Consider the following 25536-nt stretch of genomic DNA (forward strand, 5'->3'; position numbering starts at 1 on the left):
GATAATTTGTTGTTTCTAAAAAATAAATTCTACTGCTTTATTGCAATATTTAACCTTCACCTTGTTTGGCAAAAAGAAGGTCAAACCTCTAAAAGAATCTGAACATTTTCTTTTTGTTTTGATGTCACAAGTAATTTATCAAAAATCCGTAGTCAAATGGACGGCTGCAGAAGTTGCGGGTAGCCAAAATAAAATAAAATAAAATTTGATTGTGAGACAAATCTGCATAAATCGGGTTCTTTACAAAATCTTCGTAGAGCCAATGGTTTTCGAGATTAAGGGCTGAGAAAATCCGAGTACTCGTTTTCACACAAAACGAAAGCAAAATAGAATCCCACGGGAATATCATCAGTTGGACTTTTTAGAGGTTTATAATAATGCATGTACCTATGTACCGTTTAATTTTGTATATATATAGGTACTTTAAGAATACTAAAAAAATTAACTTTTGCTAATTTCTTTCCTCTTTTTTAATTGCTTAAATTAAATATGTAATCATTTTTTTTCAATAGCTTAATTAAGCAATAACTACCTGCTACGTAACAATAAATACAATTAAAAATTTTTCTAAACTTAACAGTTCATTTATTCTGCATGTCTATAGTTAACAAACCCAATACCCGTATTGGTTTCAAAGGAAAATTAATAACCGCGCGCTGCAGTGAATTTAAAGATGAATAAGATTTGACAAGGACGCTGTCAAAAGCTACAAGGTTGATACAATTTCCTGCCTCTGACCCCTCAGGGCACCCTTGGAAATATCATATCCCACATCAATACACAGCGGTTTACAAGATAGTAAAATGATTTTATCACAATCTGTGGTCTACAAATACCTACTGAAATATATTGTAATGTTCGTGGGTTTAACAAAATTTACTTCTAAGACTGATAATTATTACTAAACTTAGGTTATGAATCATTCTATTTACTTATACTACTGCTGATATATCACTATTCACTGCGCTGTTTATTTCACTGCTATCACTGTTAATTTATTTCTGGATTCACTTCTCCAATGGTCTATTTATTTCTAGATTCACTTCTGCAACGGTCAGTTTATTTCTACTCGTCTCGGCGATCGTCTCTTCCTTTAAATATTCTTTTGTTTACTTTCGGGAACCTTCTAGAAACATCCGGATAGTTTCTTTTTTCTTTGAACTGTTTAATTGCTTTCCCAGAACGCAGGTACGACACACACATAAATCGATAAGCCGTTCACGCACACGTGTTCCCGATCGCACACAAACACACTCGTGCTCGCTACAATATCATTTTAATGTAAATGTCGAAGCAATTCAGTAACCGTTATATTATTCACATAACCTAGCTATTTTTCGGTTAATCTGCGTATTTGAAGAGAAGTTGACAACATTGCTTTGATATAAGCTAAACGCAAGTGGCTCCAGAATGTTTATAGACGGTACGAATTATTTAAATGAAGAAAAAAAAAAAAATTAATTTTGTATTTTGCCTCAGATGTGGTCAGTATTTTCATCGATTAAACATTGTTAATGTTCAGCAGTTAATTAATACCACAAATAAATTGTCTAAAAGTTTAATACAAATATGTATTGTTATATATTTTCTCTATAATCTATATCCATACTGACAGCATTGATATCGGAAAAGCTTATCACAATTTTCGGGTTTTTCAGTTTAATCCGCCTGAAAAAAATAAAATATTTCTTACTGGTACTAACGTAATAATAGCATTTCTAATATTGGATGTAATATAAGTATTACCTAAATATTACTTTTGCTGCATCAAATATCAGTTTTGAAGCAACTGTTGGTATTTCGTCTTTATATTTATCTGATAGGTACACAACTTCCTTTATTCCATTTTCAACTATCAATTTGGCGCATTCATTGCACGGAAACATGGAAATATACATCGTAGAGTCCTTAACATCCACCGAATTCTTGTTGCAGATCGCAACCATCGCTGCATGACACACTGAAATTGTCAAAAACTAATATGAATCCATACTTATTTGCTATTATCCTAAAATGGAGTGGCATTCGGTGCGAATGTATGTAAAACGGAAACCTTTGTTAAGGTCTTTTTTTGGAAAGAGAAATCTCTAAAACTATAAAAAACTTGGAAATAGATGTTAAAGTGCAGGAAAAATTGTAAGACAGAGAAATATTTTTTAACAGCATGCAGAGGGTTGCCTTACGTAGTTTTTAAGAATTCGCACCGTACTGTCACAAAGTGACCCTGACTAAGGAACCGAGAGTGACGAGTGGCGACGGTACTGGACACAATTTAACTTTGAGTTTTTACCAGAGCTTAAGATTGAACGCCAAAAAGAAAGGTTGACATTGTACCAAAAAAAGAAAATGTTTTGTGCTTGTACACAAAATAAATTTAATTCAAAACTGCAATCTGTATTTTAATACAGCGCTTTAATAAGCGGTTAAAACGCAACAAAAATAGGCACATGGCATGACCAAGTGAGAGTTAACAAACCGTCTCGGTTAATATTACGTTTTTTTGACTGATATTTATTTAAGTGCAAAAAGCATAAAAATTGCAAAAAATACGAAAACGACCAAAATTAACGAAGAGAAACACACATGGTAAGTGTAGCAGATTATATCATTTCAATTTTCTCCGTAAAGTTGCTAACCGATTAGTATGAAGAAAAACAGTTCAATTTTCATTCCTGTATTAATACTCCTCTGGGCGAATCATTCCTTCATTGGATTCTTTTTTCTGCAGAAACGTCAACTGGTCATCTCATGATCAACGTTAAATTCAACATTAAGTAATATAACTGAATGAGAAATGCTTTAGTTCCAAAAGCGTGAAAATAAATTGAACGCAAAATAGCATTGAACTTGAACTTTGTAAAAATATTGCACGTAGTATCGGAAAGATAATATGCATTGCAATGATAAAATATGTAATTTCCCTTCCACCGTACTATTGATAACAAAACAAGTTTAAAAAGAAACTTATACTAAGTAGATATTTTGGGTTTACGTACCGTAAGGGTATTTATTTTTTAAAGGGTCTGGGTTATCTTTTTTCCAAGAAAATTTACTCTTGCTATTTCTAGGCATTCTGTTGTATCCTATCCCAACAACCACGTCGTCTTTCACAATGCACGCACCAACTCGCGTTACAGGATCACTACTTAGTTTGGCTGTAAGAAAAGCAATAGCCATGAAGTAATCATCCCTATCTATAGACGGACCAGGACTTGCAATCGCCATTTTTGTTTTGAATTATAAGCTTTTGTTGTCTATGCAGTTGCAGAATGTGAAAGCATTTATAAGTAAGCGCCTTATCTATAATGCTCAGTTGTCAAATAGATTAAGTGTATTGAAAAAACTAGATAAATACAATTATTGCATCACTCTACGCTAGTTTGAGGTATTAATCGAGTCTCATTATTACAGGGTGTAATTAATAGAAGCATCACACACCTCATGCGTGTGATTATTACAAGGTGTAACGTTTAATACAAACGTCACACATCCAAGTAAACAATAAGTAGAACTGGATCCGCATCGGATCTGCCATCCCAGCTGCTGGAAGTTATGGTTCAAAAAGGAAAATTGAATCAGGATCGAATCACGTACGCACCGTTTCAAATACTCCTATAAAAGGCAGGTTGGGGTGTTTCTGTGGTCCTGACCAGAGAAACCTATATGAGATGCCTTATATTATCATGAATCATGACTGGGGTAGCTTACGTGGATGCAAATTGTAGGTTCCCGATTAAATTGATCTAATATACGGTACAAACCAGGGTTTCTCTTTATATCATCAGTTACATGATTTCGATTTGCGGTTTATAATTTGAATTACAGTGGCCCATGGGTGAAAAAAAGTCGTAAATCTTCGTAAATTGAGGCGGAGAGTGATTATTGTTCATAGTATAGTTACAAATAGTTGCGAACTAACAGTGGAGGGATATGGTAATTTGTATTGTGTTAGAATTCTTTGCAAGAGTAGAATGAATTAAAAATCAGTCAGTATTGAATAATCACTCATACAACCTGAAACAATATTTCCGCTGTTTATCAGTTTTGTACGAGGGTCGAGCGCATGGTGCAGGCAACCACAAGATTTCGATAGCAAGTACAAAACAACCACGCGAGGTTCAACAGTAGCTACCACCTTGCTACCCGCCTGAACCGTTTCTCTGCCTGTTGCTGCGGCGCGAAGACTGAACTCGGACAGCTTGGAAACTATAGGGTTGTTCGGAAAGTCATTTCGTTTTTTTTCCCGACAGAGGATTTAATTGTATTCTTTTGCACCCAACTTCACATTTAAGCCGTATAATTTTTATATGCTTTGAGAGCTCATATAGCAAGGCTTGTGTGTGAAAAATTAANAGTAGCATAGTTACAAATAGTTGCGAACTAACAGTGGAGGTATATGGTAATTTGTATTTGCAAGAGCAAAATGAATTAAAAATCAGTCGCTGTTGAATAATCAATCACTCATATCAACAATCTTGCTGAAACAATATTTCCGGTGTTTATCAGTTTTGTACGAGGGTCGAGCGCATGGTGCAGGCAACCACAAGATTTGGATAGCAAGTACCAAACAACCACGCGACCACAACAGTAACTACCACCTTGCTACCCGCCTGAACCGTTTCTCTGCCTGTTGCTGTTGCGCGAAGACTGAAATCGGACAGTTTGGAAAGTACTAATCAACAAATTTAAAGGTAAAAGCATTCCATACTCTTTGAGCCATTACTTATCGATGTCAATCAGTTTCATAAGACGACGTATAACGACCACCACATCATCATTTTTATTAAACTGCAAGTCAATCAGTTTTGTTTTTTATAATAAAGTATGCAAGACGAATGTGCAGAAGAATCTGAAACAAGTATCGAAAGAGGAATTCATGAAAGCCGATACTTTAGTCGATAGTAAGATCATTTGCGTTGAAATTCAGCAATGTACAGGTCGGACGAAGGAAGTTGGCGAGCGGTCGCGCAGGTACTTGCCCATTTATGACTTATTTGGGTAAGTCACTTGAAACCGATACACAAATAAGCGTTCAGTAGGCGTAAATTATACTATTAATACCGATAGGACAGTATCGTACTAGAAAATAATAATGAAACATAACTTACCAAAAAGAAATAATAAACCTATCGCTTTTGTTTTATAGTTAGTTTTCACATTAATTGTCATCATGGGAACCTCTATCACTGTCAACAACATCAACAATTAGTTTTTCTGTTTGTCTGTCTATTACTTGCTCACTGATTCCTATTTTTAAATGTTTAATGTACGTCCCTGATAGGAATACTGACGAAAGAGGGCTGCTATCGTTATACCTAAAACTGCCTACTTTTGCCACCGCGCATCCACGCCATTCTAAAATTTCCGCCAGCTTATAGCGTCAGGCCTGTAGAACACTCGATTCGGATATTTGATGTTAAAGACGAATGCTTTGTTAAAAAACAAATTGCACAATTCGAAGAAACTGTTATACTTATGGGATGTAATGAATTACAGAAATTGTGTTTTACAAAACGTCTTTGAAAGGTATTGAAAAATTATTTATTCAATCTGAAAAAGGAATACGACGTGGAGAAACGTGAAACAAAGATTAATTACAGAATTTGATATTATAATTAGTAGCACTCAGGTATATAAGACGTTAATGCAAAGAAAGAAGCTGTGGGATGAGAAAGAACAAGAGTATGTGCTGATAGTGCTACAGCAAACTATCAATTCAACCTGTAATCGGAACATACAAAATAGTAAGACCTTTAATAAGAAAAGAAGAACGTGCAGTCATCAGACGTACACATTTCGAAACATATATTTTAGAACCGCACAAGATAATCAATGTGAAAGGTCGTAATAAATATTACGTGGAAAGAATAGAAAAGGGTGAAAATCCAAAATTTACCCCACCACATGCTGATGGAGGTCAGATGACTGTCAGGTTGTCAGGTCAGCGGAACGGAAAAGTTTTTTCAAATTTATAACTTAACGTTACCACACGTCGAATGAAATTTATAGAGAGAAATGCCTTCCAAAAATTGATTTTTTAGTACTAAAGAAAAGGAGAGTAGCAGTTAGCAGAGTAAGGAAAACTTAAAAAAATAATAATGTTAGAGAGAGGTAAAGCGTTTCTTGAAAGGGTTATTAAATCGAATCGAAAGGATTAATAAGTTCTGGGACTGTTTTGAAAGTAACAAATCAAATCTTTTCCACATGTAAATATTAGTATTTATACATGTGGTGGTGAAATATGCACGCATGTGCAGTTATATACATTTAGAAGATTAGAAGTCATCGGTAGTAGTTCAGGGTGTCAGTGTCATAGGTCAATACAGAATATTATTGTTGCATTGACCAATTTAAACGCTAATTTAAACGTATGGCTCCTGCTACTTTGGTGAGGTTGTATAAAACAGCGCGTGTATCAAACGCCAGTGCAGAACGCTAATGATTTGCACGTAAGTATATACTCGCTGCAAATGAAGTACGCCAAAAGGTGAACGCTTTTGCCCAATTCAGAATAAGTAATGTCTTATAGCACCAATAATTTCTTAATTGTAATATTGTAGTTAGGTATACGTTTTCGGGGCACATTTTTGAGGGAAATTTAAAGCATACTCAGAAGAAAATGGAAAAATCTTTGAGAGTAGATTCCCATGATGGATAAACTATATACATACATATCTGAGTTTATATGACCGGTTTTCAATTTTCTTTTTATGTTGTTAATACCATGTAGAGGTATACTTTAAATTGTACTGCTTATTATCAGGGATGAACACATTAATTATTTATTTTACACAAAACAACCGTCACTGTTTACATGCTTCATCCATGTAGCTGCTTAATTGTTATCGCAATTTCTCTGTACGTTGCCAATTTACATTTAGGGCTGGCTTGGTATTTCTTTCTGGTTTTCTTACGTTTTTAGAGTTCACTCCTTAAGAATGGTTTCATATATAGCGCACGGTATGAAAAATAGATGGGTAGTAAAATCACATTTCCTCGGTGTAATATACTTGCGCATCTTATAGCGCTACCCGCTCCTCAGTCCCAAATACACATTTACTCTCTCTCTCTTTCTCAAACACATTATTGCAACTTTGTTGTATTGCAGCAGGTAGGTTCTTAACCTCAAAATACATATATCGTATCATTAGAATTGTGTTAAATCAATAACACAGGAATAAATAATTTCTCACTTTATAATTTTAGTATGATTCTAGTTTTAAATATTAAGGTTATGGCTGATGGTAAATACTTGCTGAAATATAATCATGTGCATTAAAATGACGTGAACAAATTTTTATTCCGGAATTCACTTCTTTGATACCTACTGCTTTCATCCAAGCTTCTATTAGTTTACTTTTTTTCTCTAATTTTCCGAATATATTTTTTACAAAATGTATTATGTAAAATATTTTATAGATTTTATAATTTTGATTTTGATCAAAAATTACCCTCCTTTGCAACAAACTGTACATGTAAGGTAAATTGTTCATCGAACGATTTTTTATGTCGCGGGATTGAAAATGCATAATTTGGTCCATGAGCGTGTATCTAAAAATATGTCGCTCACCTTAACTGACTGGATTCTCAAAATTGTTTGAACAAAGCCTTACACCACTCAAAAGCTTTAAATTGTACTTATTAATTATTTATGTATACATGATCTGTTCAAAAATATCGCAAATTTTGTATTGTTTCAAAAATTATTTATTTATTCGTAAGTATCTATTTTGTTCCCTTCAAAGTAATCCCCACCAGATATTAAACACTTATGTCAACTTTTTCTCCAATCCTCGAAGCACTTCAAAAAATCATTTTTTGTGATCTTGTTCAGCTCCTTCTTGGGTGTCGTCTTTATCTCTGCAATCGTAGCGTAGCCTCTTCAATTTCGGGAAGAAGAAAAAGTCATAGGGAGCCTGATCTGGGGAATACAGTGGCTGCGGAATTATTAATGTGTTGTTTTTGACCAAAAATTCGCGCACAAACAACAATGTGTGAGCGGAGGCGTCATCATGGTGCAAAAAAAAGCCAATTTTTGTTTTTCCACAAATCCGGGCTTTTCTGTGGATTGCTTTGCGCAAATTGCGCATAATTTGCAGGTAATATTCCTTATTGACCGTTTTACCCTGTGACAAGAACTCATGATGCATCACGGCACTACAATCCAAGAAAACTGTAAGCAAAATCTTCAAATTCGATCTAACTTACCGCGTTTTTTTCGAACTTGGCTCGTGAGGCAGCTTCCGTTGGGATGATTGAACTTTGGTTTCCACGTCATAACCATAAACCCCTGATTTGTCACCAATTATGACCCTATGGAGCAAATTTGTTAGTCATGTCGATCTTTTGCATGATGAGAAATGTATAATTTGACTTATTATTTGACCTAAAAATTCAATAAACTCAACGTAATCAATAGAGAATAATAATCGAAAAATAAATTTGGTTTTTGGATTGAATAAATGTTACGAATGTTTTCCTCTTCTAAATAGATTTCTCAAAGAAAATGAGTTGCAAGTATCCTCAGGTGTGGATAAAGCCATAAACGAGCATCTATTGAACCTTAAAAAATTCTTGAAAGAATATTTTCCAAAGCAGTTACAGGACAGCCGCTAAGTACAGAATCCATTCGCAAATCATGCTAAACCATCAGTGTCTTTGTCAAAGGATGAGAATATGATTGATATTACCAGTTGATTCAAGTTTGAATGACCTTTGGACGAATTTAAGAATGATATCCTGCAGTCGTTGAGAAAGTTATCGCAAGTTCCTGTTTCGATTTCTATCGACTTACAGATTACAGAGAAGCTTTTCTGTTTACGACTACATTAAAAACAAATTTAGAACAAGACTGGATGCTGCTTTCGACATTCGAAATCACTGTCTTTCATTTCCACAAATAAAAACGAAATGACTTTCCGAACAACCCTATACTAATCAACAAATTTAAAGGTAAAAGCATCCCATACTCTGAGCCATTACGTATCGATGTCAATCAGTTTCATAGGACGACGCATAACGACCACATCATCATTTTTGTTTTTTATAATAAAGTATGCACGACGAATGTGCAGAAGAATCTGAAACAAGGTATTAAAAAGTTATTCATTCAATCTGAAAAAGGAATACGACGTGGAGAAACGTGAAACAAAGATTAATTAGAGAATTTGATATTGTAATTAGTAGCGCTCAAGTATATAAGATGTTAATGCAAAGAAAGAAGCTGTGAGATGAAAAAGAACAAGAGTATGTGCTGATAGTGCTACAGCAAACTATCAATTCAACCTGTAATCGGAACATAGACAATAGTAAGAGCTTTAATAAGAAAAGAAGAACTTCACAAATGTATCAAACTGATAATATTGCAGTCATCAGACGTACACATTTCGAAACATATATTTTAGAACCGCACAAGATAATCCGTGTGAAAGGTCGTAATAAATATTACGTAGAAAGAATAGAAAAGGGTGAAAATCCAAAATTTACCCTACCACGTGCAGATGGAGATCGGATGACTGTCAGGGTGTCATGTCGGAGGAACGGAATAGTTTTTTCAAATTTATCGATACATTACATGATATACAGTTATATACAAAAAAATATATACTAAAAACACGATAAAAAAGATACAAATATAGAACAATTAGCTTAACTTCCCATACGTCAAAAATCTTAACTAGAATTGTACAGAGGAGGATGAAAAAAAGGCGGAAGAACTATTAGGGGAAAATCAATTTGGGTTTAGAAGAAATAGAGGAACGCGGGAGGCTTTACGAGCAACAACAGAGAAAACGGTAGAAAAAGGAAAAAGTGCGTACATATAGAATTTGTAGATTTAGAAAAAGATTTTGACAATGTTAAATGGGACAAGATGTTAAATATACTTAAAAATGTAAGTATATGTTGTAGAGATAGAAGAATGATACTTAGTGTGTATAAAGAGCAACAGGCAGTTATAGAATTGGGCTTATATAGATACTATGGATAGAGAAGGTTAGAAATGAAGAGATATTAGAAAGAATAGGATAACAGAGGATTCTATGGAAGTCAATAAGAAATAGACGAGATAGGTTGGCAGGACTCATTCTCAGGCATGAAGGTCTAGTCAAAGACATATTAGAGACAGAAACGGGAGTTAGGAGAGGCAGACGTAGACCTACATTAGATTATTCTTAGCAAACAGTTCAGGATGTGGGATGTTCTAGTGTTAGCGAAATGCGAAGACTAGCTCAGAATAGGAAAGGGGGAGGTGCGTGTCCAACCTGTCTTAGAACTGCCGACCTTATGATGATGATATTCTACTTCATGGTGGTATAAAACGACCATACAGGAATCCATTTTTGACGCGTACAAAATAAATGATGAAAACAGTTATTTACGTGGGACCACCTGTGTCTAAAAGTTATAACATTCCTGCAACCGTAACTCAAAAATGCTTCATTTTAAATAAAATATGTGTAGGACTTTTCTTATAGGAAATTTTATCCAGAAAATTATAGATGTTAAATGTCATTAACGTACCTATAGTTAATACTTTTTATTCACTCATCTTTTATAAATGAACACAAATAACAAAATAACCAACACTGTTCTGGAGACTTTCGAGCAATTAATTGTGTTCTTAATTTTCCTGAGCATTGCTACTGAATATAACAATAATAATTTAAAATTGTGAAAACAAAAAACGCAGATACAATAAAGCGTTCGGTACTAATCCTATTTGCGACAAAAGGTGACCTGAGGCATCGATAATCAATTTGAGGAAACCAAAGAAAATTCCGCTTAATCCAAGAAGATACTAGTTAATCGAAATTTCCCGTAGCCGTCGTCTAGTTGTTTAATTATAAGCGAATTACGTCCGATAATTAACTAGACCCGTGCGTAAATAACTACAAGTTCAAGGTACGTTGAAGAAGAAAATAAACCTATGAAAATAACCCAAAACCGACAATTTCAATTCGACTTTCACGTTTATGCAAAAAATTTGTCACAATTTAATTAAATTTAAAATTAAAATGGCAATCAATAAAAGGTATTTCAACTTCTGAAAACATGAGACTAAGTGTAACTGGTCGTCCACCCCCTTCCTAAATTTAGAAGATAAACTTTTATTTTTTCATCGAATAATTGATGGGATAAGATTAAATAATTTTGAAATCCGATTCACCCCTGGTAGCTNTTATTCCGGAATTCACTTCTTTGATACCTACTGCTTTCATCCAAGCTTCTATTAGTTTACTTTTTTTCTCTAATTTTCCGAATATATTTTTTACAAAATGTATTATGTAAAATATTTTATAGATTTTATAATTTTGATTTTGATCAAAAATTACCCTCCTTTGCAACAAACTGTACATGTAAGGTAAATTGTTCATCGAACGATTTTTTATGTCGCGGAATTGAAAATGCATAATTTGGTCCATGAGCGTGTATCTAAAAATATGTCGCTCACCTTAACTGACTGGATTCTTAAAATTGTTTGAACAAAGCCTTACACCACTCAAAAGCTTTAAATTGTGCTTATTAATTATTTATGTATACATGATCTGTTCAAAAATATCGCAAATTTTGTATTGTTTCAAAAATTATTTATTTATTCGTGAGTATCTATTTTGTTCCCTTCAAAGTAATCCCCACCAGATATTAAACACTTATGTCAACTTTTTCTCCAATCCTCGAAGCACTTCAAAAAATCATTTTTTGTGATCTTGTTCAGCTCCTTCTTGGGTGTCGTCTTTATCTCTGCAATCGTAGCGTAGCCTCTTCAATTTCGGGAAGAAGAAAAAGTCATAGGGAGCCTGATCTGGGGAATACAGTGGCTGCGGAATTATTAATGTGTTGTTTTTGACCAAAAATTCGCGCACAAACAACAATGTGTGAGCGGAGGCGTCATCATGGTGCAAAAAAAAGCCAATTTTTGTTTTTCCACAAATCCGGGCTTTTCTGTGGATTGCTTTGCGCAAATTGCGCATAATTTGCAGGTAATATTCCTTATTGACCGTTTTACCCTGTGACAAGAACTCACGATGCATCACGGCACTACAATCCAAGAAAACTGTAAGCAAAATCTTCAAATTCGATCTAACTTACCGCGCTTTTTTCGAACTTGGCTCGTGAGGCAGCTTCCGTTGGGATGATTGAACTTTGGTTTCCACGTCATAACCATAAACCCCTGATTTGTCACCAATTATGACCCTATGGAGCAAATTTGTTAGTCATGTCGATCTTTTGCATGATGAGAAATGTATAATTTGACTTATTATTTGACCTAAAAATTCAATAAACTCAACGTAATCAATAGAGAATAATAATCGAAAAATAAATTTGGTTTTTGGATTGAATAAATGTTACGAATGTTTTCCTCTTCTAAATAGATTTCTCAAAGAAAATGAGTTGCAAGTATCCTCAGGTGTGGATAAAGCCATAAACGAGCATCTATTGAACCTTAAAAAATTCTTGAAAGAATATTTTCCAAAGCAGTTACAGGACAGCCGCTAAGTACAGAATCCATTCGCAAATCATGCTAAACCATCAGTGTCTTTGTCAAAGGATGAGAATATGATTGATATTACCAGTTGATTCAAGTTTGAATGACCTTTGGACGAATTTAAGAATGATATCCTGCAGTCGTTGAGAAAGTTATCGCAAGTTCCTGTTTCGATTTCTATCGACTTACAGATTACAGAGAAGCTTTTCTGTTTACGACTACATTAAAAACAAATTTAGAACAAGACTGGATGCTGCTTTCGACATTCGAAATCACTGTCTTTCATTTCCACAAATAAAAACGAAATGACTTTCCGAACAACCCTATACTAATCAACAAATTTAAAGGTAAAAGCATCCCATACTCTGAGCCATTACGTATCGATGTCAATCAGTTTCATAGGACGACGCATAACGACCACATCATCATTTTTGTTTTTTATAATAAAGTATGCACGACGAATGTGCAGAAGAATCTGAAACAAGGTATTAAAAAGTTATTCATTCAATCTGAAAAAGGAATACGACGTGGAGAAACGTGAAACAAAGATTAATTAGAGAATTTGATATTTTAATTAGTAGCGCTCAAGTATATAAGATGTTAATGCAAAGAAAGAAGCTGTGAGATGAAAAAGAACAAGAGTATGTGCTGATAGTGCTACAGCAAACTATCAATTCAACCTGTAATCGGAACATAGACAATAGTAAGAGCTTTAATAAGAAAAGAAGAACTTCACAAATGTATCAAACTGATAATATTGCAGTCATCAGACGTACACATTTCGAAACATATATTTTAGAACCGCACAAGATAATCCGTGTGAAAGGTCGTAATAAATATTACGTAGAAAGAATAGAAAAGGGTGAAAATCCAAAATTTACCCTACCACGTGCAGATGGAGATCGGATGACTGTCAGGGTGTCATGTCGGAGGAACGGAATAGTTTTTTCAAATTTATCGATACATTACATGATATACAGTTATATACAAAAAAATATATACTAAAAACACGATAAAAAAGATACAAATATAGAACAATTAGCTTAACTTCCCATACGTCAAAAATCTTAACTAGAATTGTACAGAGGAGGATGAAAAAAAGGCGGAAGAACTATTAGGGGAAAATCAATTTGGGTTTAGAAGAAATAGAGGAACGCGGGAGGCTTTACGAGCAACAACAGAGAAAACGGTAGAAAAAGGAAAAAGTGCGTACATATAGAATTTGTAGATTTAGAAAAAGATTTTGACAATGTTAAATGGGACAAGATGTTAAATATACTTAAAAATGTAAGTATATGTTGTAGAGATAGAAGAATGATACTTAGTGTGTATAAAGAGCAACAGGCAGTTATAGAATTGGGCTTANTACTGCTTACTCTCTCGTACTCATTGAAGGGTATGGAGTGACTCAAACTAAACTCATGTAGCGGCTCCTGCGAAGTTAAAGTTTGCCCGGCTCTGATTTATTTCACTGCTATCACTGTCAATTTATTTCTCGATTCATTTCTGCAACGGTCAATTTATTTCTACTCCCTCTCGGCGATCGTCTCTTCTTTTAAATACTTTTGTTTCCTTTCTGAAACCCTCTAGCAACATCCGGATCGTTGCGTTTTTCTTTGAATTGTTTAATTGCAGCGGCTAATCGGCGAATCGATAAGCCGTCCACGCACACGTATGCCCGATCGCACACAAACGAGCTCGTACTCGCTACAGATTATTATGATAAGTTGATTCATACAAATAACTTAAAATGGTTTTATGATCTCACCTATAATCTTTTAATGAAGTAACCTTTATTTAAAGTAATTCATACTGAATACTTAAAATCCCCTTTTTTTTCAATTGTTATCAAAATTAGGTAATCTTATCTTACGGCTAAAATATATAAAAACTCAACAACTTGCAATTTTTTATAGCATCACTCAAGATTAGTTATAGTGGTTTTGATAATTAATACATTGATAAAAAATATTTTCAAGAGGATTTCAGCGTTGCTATGCAAGCGAATTATCCTCTAGGATCTGATCATGAGTCACTTTGCGCATCGTGATTTGACCTTTTTCTAACAGACTAATTTTGTTACTCTTGCAAAGATGCAGAGGTTTACATCAGAGTAACTTACGTTCCTTTTTTTAATAAAACAGCAATGTCATTATTTTAATTGTTGTCGAGCAATAAATAGCTGGTCATTTAACGTCAAGTTGGCGTAGCACTTTATTAGAAACAAATACCGGCGCTCTTAACAACACGTGATTGTGCTGTATCTATGCAATATTTTATAAATAACGTTCAAACAAAGACTTTCATGAAACGTGTGTTTTCACATTGGCGCTAATAGTTATTTAATGACGCTATTACGAAACTACGTATTAACTCTAGCTACAGGCTACTAATATACAAACAAGATTTTACTCCAACAAAAAACAGAACGTATATTAGATTGAAAGTTGCAAGACAATTTTCACATATTGTTCTAATTTCTATAGTTTCTACTTAGGGGAAAGGTGTACGAAATGATCCCCGTAAGGGAGAATGGTTACTGTATCCAACATATTTATGTTAGAGCAAACGTTGAAAGGGCTTTTAATCATATTAGTGCTGATATACTGGCAGGTATTCTTTTTCAGTTTGCTTATATTTTTAGAATTATTTAGCATTTTCTGAAAGTTTACGAAAGGATCATTTTGTACAATGATCCCTGTGGTAGGGTCAAAATGATCCTGGGGATCGTCTTACATTCTTAGTTAAAATAAAATATTACACATATATGCATTTATTTTAAAAGTACTTAGTACAGACTTATAATTATTAGTCTTTCACAATATTCATCTTCACAAGTTATTTGAACCTTTTTGTGCTTGAATTCTACTTAATCAAAAATCCAATTGTTTCGTTGTATTCCCAAAGCGACTTTCGATGCAAAAGTTACATTGAAATCTTCTTCATCATTATCAAGTTGAGCTCCATTTAACGCAAAGAACCCAACCCTCTCCCCTGGCGTCTTTCGAATATAGCTCTATGTAAAACATGTGCTCTGCATCCTCTTCATCTACTGAAGATTCAGACTCGCTTCTTGCTCTCTTTTTTCTTTTTCCAATCCCTTGGTTTGTTTTTTTTTCCAACTCCTTTTCTGTTAATTTTCTTGTCATTTATTGGTTTCTTAGCTTTTTATATTCGTGACCTTTTTTTCTTCTATTTCTATTTTTTCTGCGATTCTTCTTCTAAATAGTTTTTGTAAGGCGTGCTTATCAAAATCGATGTATTTATGTTTTTGTTCTTTATATTACTGTTTCTTTTTTCTTCTATATTTGGTATAGGTCGAATGTCTCGTGGTGCAAAAACTCCAAAAGAAGTGGACGAAGATTTGATTTTTGGGATCATTTTATACCCGCATAAAGGAATCGTTTAACTCCAATAATATAACTTGCAAATGTTGTCGAGAAATAACCTCAAAATATAACCGTAAAGAGAATCAAAACGTGTTGGAAATAATTTTAAATATTAATATAAGTCGATACTAAAACAATAATTTATGAAGAAACATTGAAATTATAAGAATCTAACGTTGATTTTATGCTTACCTTAGATTAAACACATCAATTTTCAATTTTTTGTTGTAATACAATACCACAATTCTTGCACCACCATGGCACTTCGTAAAGCAACCAAGGGGCGTACAGGGAAGATGTCAACGCACAAATTAGGTAGATGACACTAGTAATTTTTTTTATAATAGTTGGGAATCATTTCAATCACATTTAGACGTAGACCGAGTTCCGAGTACCTACAAGGTTTGGATTCGGTACCCAGCGAATCCGCCACTTTTTTTAAAATCCGACCAGGTACCGAATAATGGCGCAGTACCAACTAATTTTACCACCCCTAACGACAGGATTAACCACAGTCCAATCTTGACCCAAGATTGTTCAATTCCAGTCCGAAATTAGTAACCAATATCGGACCCAAGCATGGTAAATGTATGGTTTGCCTCTTCGGCCCAAACGACGACTGAACAGCCAATACTGAACCACAGCTTAATGAGCAATAGTAACTCATGATTGGACTGGCAATATTGGATCAAGACTTGGTAAAACGTGAATAAACCTAGTTTTTACATTTGAAGTATGACCAAATATTAAACCGTTATTGACAAGCAAATGCTTGGCTGCCCCAGTATTGGAACAAACTTAGGGAAACATTAATGTATCTAGCCTTGACATTTGAAGATTAGAAGAACTTTGAGTCATTATTGACAAACCTATGCTTGACTTCCCACCACTAATCCAGGTTTGGGCTTGTCGTCAGGTTCGGCATTTCCTATATAGGAGAGAAAACAGAAAAAGCAAACACCAGCAATAATAATTGACGAAGTACAACAAAAAGCCTTCTTATCTTATCGACCCCCAATTTAGTAAGGAAGCGATTTTCTTGTTCCAATCCTACCCGACATAGAGCATCTTTAATGATTTCCGAAGGGCGCAGGGACTGGTTCAAAGCAAATGAAAAATATTAGCACATGCACTCAGAGAAAACTGTAGAACAAACTTCTACAATTGTAAAACTTTTCATTACAAGTAGTAGCGAATATAGGGACAGAAACAAGTTGTAGTGAAAATTAATATAATATTGTAATTACTCTATTGTCTACAAACTGTTTGTCTCTCTACCACAACGTTAAAGAATATGTACTACAAGTTTCTCTTAAAAATTACTTTTCATTGTAGGATATTTCAATACAATAATTAGAAAAAAATTATACAAAATTGTAGAATATTTCTCTACAGCAATTAAGAATGAATTATACAATATAATGTTACGCATCTTTACAAAAAGTAGTTGAGTTTACCATTGCATTGCAGTANATCAGTAGAAGCCACTTAACAAACACTGACGCGTAGTAACACCATACAAGCGAAGAAACTTATTGCACAATATTAGCAAATATACGAGATCACACCCTATTTGTACTGAGTCAGAACAAAAAACTGAAACGCAATAAATATATTTAATAAAAATTGCTAATTTTTCCTTATATTTTCTACAAAATTTGTTTAAGCTTTCTACAATTTATAATGAAATTCACAAAGTTGTTGTCGTAAATATTTCATTCAAATTGTAAGAAATTTGCCTGAGCCCCTTTCGATATTTCTTCACTTGACTTTGACACATAATTAGCATACAAATAGTACATTATTCTCATACCAATTTTGTTTGGATTCGCAATAACCTAGGGGTATAATTTTTTATTTTGCCGGTCAGAGTGCCAATGAGAAAAAGTACCGGCTGTAATGAGATCGTATGAAGGATTCGTAACATTACAATTTCACGTTATTATATCCAAATTTGTTGTCATTATTACCAAAATTTTTAGGTTTGTTTTATATGATTTAAAGTTGACGTTACGTCACTATATTTCATTTATTGCTATGTTGCTAAAAATTATTATTATTTTACTTTCTTTTTATAATTTTTCTCATATTGTGTTGGAACACGATACTTTACGGGTGTGAAACATGGACGATGGGCGCGGCGGAAAAGAAAAGGTTAGAAGCGTTCGAAATCTGGTGTTACCGGCAAATGATAAAGATATCGTGGACAGTGAAAGATAGAAATAAAGATATATTAGAAAGAACAGATGACTCTATGGACGTCAATAAATGAAAGTTGCAAGACAATTTTCACATATTGTTCTAATTTCTATAGTTTCTACTTAGGGGAAAGGTGTACGAAATGATCCCCGTAAGGGAGAATGGTTACTGTATCCAACATATTTATGTTAGAGCAAACGTTGAAAGGGCTTTTAATCATATTAGTGCTGATATACTGGCAGGTATTCTTTTTCAGTTTGCTTATATTTTTAGAATTATTTAGCATTTTCTGAAAGTTTACGAAAGGATCATTTTGTACAATGATCCCTGTGGTAGGGTCAAAATGATCCTGGGGATCGTCTTACATTCTTAGTTAAAATAAAATATTACACATATATGCATTTATTTTAAAAGTACTTAGTACAGACTTATAATTATTACTCTTTCACAATATTCATCTTCACAAGTTATTTGAACCTTTTTGTGCTTGAATTCTACTTAATCAAAAATCCAATTGTTTCGTTGTATTCCCAAAGCGACTTTCGATGCAAAAGTTACATTGAAATCTTCTTCATCATTATCAAATTGAGCTCCATTTAACGCAAAGAACCCAACCCTCTCCCCTGGCGTCTTTCGAATATAGCTCTATGTAAAACATGTGCTCTGCATCCTCTTCATCTACTGAAGATTCAGACTCGCTTCTTGCTCTCTTTTTTCTTTTTCCAATCCCTTGGTTTGTTTTTTTTTCCAACTCCTTTTCTGTTAATTTTCTTGTCATTTATTGGTTTCTTAGCTTTTTATATTCGTGACCTTTTTTTCTTCTATTTCTATTTTTTCTGCGATTCTTCTTCTAAATAGTTTTTGTAAGGCGTGCTTATCAAAATCGATGTATTTATGTTTTTGTTCTTTATATTACTGTTTCTTTTTTCTTCTATATTTGGTATAGGTCGAATGTCTCGTGGTGCAAAAACTCCAAAAGAAGTGGACGAAGATTTGATTTTTGGGATCATTTTATACCCGCATAAAGGAATCGTTTAACTCCAATAATATAACTTGCAAATGTTGTCGAAAAATAACCTCAAAATATAACCGTAAAGAGAATCAAAACGTGTTGGAAATAATTTTAAATATTAATATAAGTCGCTACTAAAACAATAATTTATGAAGAAACATTGAAATTATAAGAATCTAACGTTGATTTTATGCTTACCTTAGATTAAACACATCAATTTTCAATTTTTTGTTGTAACACAATACACAATACTCGCACCACCATATGGCACTTTGTAAAACAACCAAGGGGCGTACAGGGAAGATGTTAACGCACAAATTAGGTAGATGACACTAGTAGTTTTTTTTTATAATAGTTGGGAATCATTTCAATTACATTTAGACGTAGACCGAGTTCCGAGTACCTACAAGGTTTGGATTCGGTACCCAGCGAATCCGCCACTTTTTTTAAAATCCGACCAGGTACCGAATAATGGCGCAGTACCAACTAATTTTACCACCCCTAACGACAGGATTAACCACAGTCCAATCTTGACCCAAGATTGTTCAATTCCAGTCCGAAATTAGTAACCAATATCGGACCCAAGCATGGTAAATGTATGGTTTGCCTCTTCGGCCCAAACGACGACTGAACAGCCAATACTGAACCACAGCTTAATGAGCAATAGTAACTCATGATTGGACTGGCAATATTGGATCAAGACTTGGTAAAACGTGAATAAACCTAGTTTTTACATTTGAAGTATGACCAAATATTAAACCGTTATTGACAAGCAAATGCTTGGCTGCCCCAGTATTGGAACAAACTTAGGGAAACATTAATGTATCTAGCCTTGACATTTGAAGATTAGAAGAACTTTGAGTCATTATTGACAAACCTATGCTTGACTTCCCACCACTAATCCAGGTTTGGGCTTGTCGTCAGGTTCGGCATTTCCTATATAGGAGAGAAAACAGAAAAAGCAAACACCAGCAATAATAATTGACGAAGTACAACAAAAAGCCTTCTTATCTTATCGACCCCCAATTTAGTAAGGAAGCGATTTTCTTGTTCCAATCCTACCCGACATAGAGCATCTTTAATGATTTCCGAAGGGCGCAGGGACTGGTTCAAAGCAAATGAAAAATATTAGCACATGCACTCAGAGAAAACTGTAGAACAAACTTCTACAATTGTAAAACTTTTCATTACAAGTAGTAGCGAATATAGGGACAGAAACAAGTTGTAGTGAAAATTAATTTAATACTGTAATTACTCTATTGTCTACAAACTGTTTGTCTTTCTACCACAACGTTAAAGAATATGTAATACAAGTTTCTCTTAAAAATTACTTTTCATTGTAGGATATTTCAATACAGTAATTAGAAAAAAAATTATACAAAATTGTAGAATATTTCTCTACAACAATTAAGAATGAATTATACAATTTAGTGTTACGCATCTTTACAAAAAGTAGTTGACTTTACCATTGCATTGCAGTACATTTGAAAATATATTGTAGTGGGTATTTCTAGAATTGTGTAGTCTACCTTTGGGTTGTAATGATGTATTAATCAGTACAATTATTGATTTTATTTTTAATCAATTTAATCTCACCAGAAGCTATAATGAATATGTAGAAAAGTGTACAAATAAAACAATCAGTTATTAAAATCATGTATTTAAAAAAGCATAAAACATAATATTAACTTATAACAAGGAACAAAAACTTGAAAGCTTACAAAGTAGACGTTCTTTTCTGAAAATAAATAATAAATACTTCTACCCATTCTGTTTCAAGTAAATGACTTCTATCGAATTCAATCATCAGCTAAATCTTGAAAACCCCACTCAGACAATTTTCCTCTTGTAAAAGCATCCATAATAATGAGCAGCAGGCTGTTAAAAAAATAGATTTCAGATGAACGTTAAAAAGACGGATATGTTTCTATTATCCTGTAAAATTGATAACTTTTNGATACGTAATAAATCAGATATTTAGGATAGGTTAGGTTATATATGTAAATAGATATTTTTATTCAGTACCAGGTATTGGGCCGTATTTATAAAAATAAAGCATTTATTTTTAAGTAAAAGGTAGAAGTAAAAACTTTTGCTACAATTCGTATTCAAAGTAATAGGTGCAGATTAGTCCCTATTGATTTCGACAAACTAATTGAACTTGCATTGTGCAATCAACGTGTGTGTGTTCCGTGACAGCTGTTTATATTATTTGTTTAATACATTCCTGATTTACTTGTGCAGTGTTGAAAGTTAGCATATTTAAAATGGTTCGCACAATAACCGAGAAATATTTTCATTTCCTGCACAGGTGACAGGGCTGCTCCAGGTGTTTCGGAATACGCACCAAGAAAGCGGTCCGTCAACCACACGACATTCTCCTCAAATCTAAATAACGATTTAAAATCTGATTCTCGTGGTGTACGTTTTGGTTTGCAGTATTTTCTTGTATGTAAATGCATCATATCAGCCATAACAAGTACAACACTAAGACCATGCTACTAAAGATTACTTATAAGTCCTTTTAGATAGATTTTAACACAACAACAGTCCTACAAATATATAAATTTTTACGTTACAAGCTGTGTGATATCTCGGCAGCTACTGAAACGTTGAAAAAGTTGTTGTGAACCTAGATTCCTTTTTTTAGAAGTAGATCCTTTAGTTTTTGAGCAGATTTTTTTACAAATACAAATGATGTAAAACCTTTTACTTTAAAGTAAACCCTAGAAGCAAAACCTTTTCCTTCGCTTTTTTTATGGATATACCTTGAAGGAATTGCTTCAATTTTTGGAAGCAAAAGGTATAAGGCTTCTTTTTATAAATACCACATACTGTATATCTGCAGTAGCAGTTGGTGTACTGGGAAATTATTCGCGTGGACCTTAAGGGATGCACGAGTGATGCAACACAGAATCCAGATCCACACCAAGGCTTGTTCGAAGAGCTTTACAATGTTTAAATATAATTTTAAAATACCAGCCGATGTTTATTCGCGGCGAGTTGGACGCAGCACGAAGAAGGCGACTTATCCGTTGTTTTACAAGCTCTTACTTGCACGTTTGAATTTTGTCTCTTCAAGGAGTTTTTCCAGAAAATCCATAACCAAGGTTTTAATAAATCAAATCTTTTTATTTTCGTATGTATGTCTGTCGCAACGGATAATTACGTTATTGACTTAATTAGACATTTGTAGACGTCCGTTATTTCAAGTAAGAATTCCCTAGAATTATAATAATTATGTAACCTTCTCTCTTTCATTGTAACCAATAAACATAAAATACTAATTTTATTCTGATTGAATTATCGGTTAACTTGAAATTCGTTCTTATCAAGAAATTCCCGATTACCTTGTCATTTACATAAATGCTACTTTGTTTATAGAAACGTCAATAAACATGACAGGCATAAAATCGGCGCTATTTTGTACCTTTTCGTGAGCATTTATTCCACATTTCACTCATTATTGTGCTTGGTTATTATTTGTGGCAAACTAAACGCTAAAGAAAATGTTTTTCCAAGTTTGCTCGTCGAGGCTGCAGCTCGTCACTGCCGCCCTTTTAATCGATCCATTCAAAATATGCCTTTGCGTGATAATAGCGACTTTTTAAACACACGAAGAAAATGTATCTAAGACGTCTGCTATTTTCTGATAAAACATGGATGCAATAAAATTCGCAGAAAGGATACAAATTAAACACAAATATGCCTAACTGCAAAAGAATAAATAATTTAAATATCATTGTTGCGTCTTAACCAATTGTTAAAACGCTGTATTAAAATACAGATTGTAGTTCGAATTAATTTTTATTTTTTGTGCAAGTACAAAGTTTTTTCTTTTTTTTTTGTTACAAGTCAACTGTCCTTATTGGAGTTCAATTTTAGTCTCTTTTAAAACTTAAGTTAAAATGTATCCAGTACCGTCGCCACCCCTCACCCTCGGTTACTTAGTCAGGGTCACTTCATGACGGTACGGTGCGCTTTCTAAAAAACTACAACTTATAATTTATGACATGACCGATCACCCTCGGCATGCTGTTAAAAAATAGTCCCCTAAAAATTGTTCCTGCACTTTCTAAATTTACAATCTATTTACAGTTCTTTACAATTTCGAGATTTCTCTTTCTAAGAAAAGGTCTCAACATACCGCCCGCCTTGAAAGAGTATCTTTCAACATAATAAATTATATCCAACTACAAATAATAACATCAATATACAATTTTATACACCTTAAACAGTTAAAATCATCCCTAGCATTAAAATTAATATAATACACACGTTTTATACAATAATCTTAGATACTACAAAATTATTTCACCCATATTTACACAGTTATATTTACACACAATAATGATACGTTACACATTTTTTTTTCAGTTTTATTTAATTTCATTACTATAATACTAGCTTATTCACTAATTGTCCCATAGATCAGTTTTTACTATATTATCCTTATCATATATGCTCAGTCTGTTTCTTTCTTACTTGGTAATTTGTATATTTTTGATACAGGTCTTTTAATTGTTCCTTTTGCTACGCGCACTGACACTACACGAGTCACATTATCACTTCCCACATGTGTATTAACAATACGTCCTAAAGGCCACTGCATCGGCGGTGTGTTATCCTCTCGTACCAGTACCATATCTCCAGGATTCAAATTTAGTTCTGTAGATTTAGTCCATTTTTTCCTTGGTTGTAATATCGGGAGATATTCGAGGTGCCAACGTTTCCAAAAATGTTGTAACATTTGTTGCAGATGTTGATAACGATTAAGTTTGTGCGTGGTTTCATCGCACAGGTCTGCCTGTGGTAGTGCTGTTAATAAGTCTCCAATAAGGAAATGTCCAGGGGTTAAAGTGGAGAGGTCATTGGGATCGTTAGACAGAGGAAACAAAGGTCTGGAATTAAGGCATGCTTCAACTTGTGTTAACAATGTGTACAGTTCTTCGAATGTGAGCCTTGTCTCACCTATTACTCGTTTTAAATGATATTTTGCAGATTTTACTGCGCTCTCCCATAAACCGCCGAAATGCGGCGCATGAGGAGGAATAAAATGCCAGTCAATATTTATATTTGATGCATATTCCCTGACATTATTTTGAAATGTTGTGCTTTTTAGAAAGTGTCCTAGTTCAACTAATTCATTTCGTGCACCAACAAAATTTTTTCCGTTGTCTGAATATATCGCTTTACAAATACCCCTACGAGAAATAAAACGCTTCAAGCAATTTAAAAATGCGTTTGTAGTTAAGTCAGAAACTAATTCAATGTGAACAGCTTTAGTACTGAAACAAACAAAAATACAAATATAAGCCTTTATAGCAACACGTGAGCGTAGTTTTTCTTTGATTAAAAATGGGCCGGCATAATCGACCCCACAAACATAAAATGCACGCATTTGCGTTATTCGTGATAAAGGCAAATCACCCATTAAATATACTGATTGCTTAGGATTGAATCTAAAACACGTTATACATTGCCTTAGGATTTTTTTAATTTGATTTTTTGCTGCAAGTAACCAAAAACGTTTACGTAATGATACAAGTACAGTTTGGCAACCTGCATGTAACAATCTTTTATGTTCAGATTCAATTAATAAGTGCGCAAATCGGTGTTTAGCGGAAAGTATCATTTGATGCCTTTGATCATACGGAATAGAGGCATTTTTTAACCTACCTCCTACTCTTAATAATCTAGATTCGTCTAAAAATGGATTAAGTTGCAATAAGTTACTAGTCTTTGATAGTTTCTTAAATTTTTCTAGTTCTAATATTTCCTTTGAAAATGTTTGTTGCTGGGAAAGTTTGACTAAATAATTAGTTGCACATTCTAGTTCTATACTACTTAACGCTATGTTCGATTCTTTACTTGTTCTAGTTTTATATTGTGTTACGTTGGTGCTAATATTCCTTAATTTGATTGCCTCTCTACAATTTTTAATAAAACGNTTTAAGCTTTCTACAATTTATAATGAAATTCACAAAGTTGTTGTCGTAAATATTTCATTCAAATTGTAAGAAATTTGCCTGAGCCCCTTTCGATATTTCTTCACTTGACTTTGACACATAATTAGCATACAAATAGTACATTATTCTCATACCAATTTTGTTTGGATTCGCAATAACCTAGGGGTATAATTTTTTATTTTGCCGGTCAGAGTGCCAATGAGAAAAAGTACCGGCTGTAATGAGATCGTATGAAGGATTCGTAACATTACAATTTCACGTTATTATATCCAAATTTGTTGTCATTATTACCAAAATTTTTAGGTTTGTTTTATATGATTTAAAGTTGACGTTACGTCACTATATTTCATTTATTGCTATGTTGCTAAAAATTATTATTATTTTACTTTCTTTTTATAATTTTTCTCATATTGTGTTGGAACACGATACTTTACGGGTGTGAAACATGGACGATGGGCGCGGCGGAAAAGAAAATGTTAG

At 33.7% G+C, this 25536-nt stretch overlaps 2 protein-coding genes across 2 annotated transcripts; both read right to left on the reverse strand.

The window, feature by feature from the left end:
* Nucleotides 1–1544: 1544 nt before the first annotated feature.
* On the reverse strand, nt 1545–3262 carry LOC108742834 (deoxycytidylate deaminase-like). The gene is made up of 3 exons (XM_025979497.1): nt 2997–3262; nt 1747–1960; nt 1545–1668 (listed from the first exon to the last, which is right to left on the reverse strand). Exons 1-3 carry the CDS (start codon nt 3223–3225, stop codon nt 1578–1580), a joined length of 534 nt encoding a protein of 177 aa, XP_025835282.1. The 5' UTR covers nt 3226–3262; the 3' UTR covers nt 1545–1577.
* Nucleotides 3263–11583: 8321 nt separating this feature from the next.
* LOC108742836 lies at nt 11584–13880 on the reverse strand. The gene is made up of 3 exons (XM_025979498.1): nt 13864–13880; nt 12091–12195; nt 11584–12039 (listed from the first exon to the last, which is right to left on the reverse strand). Exons 1-3 carry the CDS (start codon nt 13875–13877, stop codon nt 11694–11696), a joined length of 465 nt encoding a protein of 154 aa, XP_025835283.1. The 5' UTR covers nt 13878–13880; the 3' UTR covers nt 11584–11693.
* Between the last annotated feature and the right edge of the window lie 11656 nt (nt 13881–25536).

The sequence above is a fragment of the Agrilus planipennis genome, unplaced genomic scaffold, assembly GCF_000699045.2.
Source record: "Agrilus planipennis isolate EAB-ADULT unplaced genomic scaffold, Apla_2.0 scaffold401, whole genome shotgun sequence".
In the NCBI taxonomy this organism is placed as follows: domain Eukaryota; kingdom Metazoa; phylum Arthropoda; class Insecta; order Coleoptera; family Buprestidae; genus Agrilus; species Agrilus planipennis.

Bases quoted from the DNA above. Each gene is read 5' to 3' on its own strand.
- LOC108742836 (XM_025979498.1), bottom strand. The intron at 12,040-12,090 runs GTAAGTTAGATC...CTTGGATTGTAG, and splicing joins CCAAGTTCGAAAAAAGCGCG to TGCCGTGATGCATCGTGAGT.
- LOC108742834 (XM_025979497.1), bottom strand. From the start codon at position 3,225: ATGGCGATTGCAAGTCCTGGTCCGTCTATAGATAGGGATGATTACTTC. The intron at 1,961-2,996 runs GTACGTAAACCC...TGACAATTTCAG, and splicing joins AAAAAATAAATACCCTTACG to TGTGTCATGCAGCGATGGTT. The intron at 1,669-1,746 runs GTAATACTTATA...TATTTTTTTCAG, and splicing joins GCAGCAAAAGTAATATTTAG to GCGGATTAAACTGAAAAACC.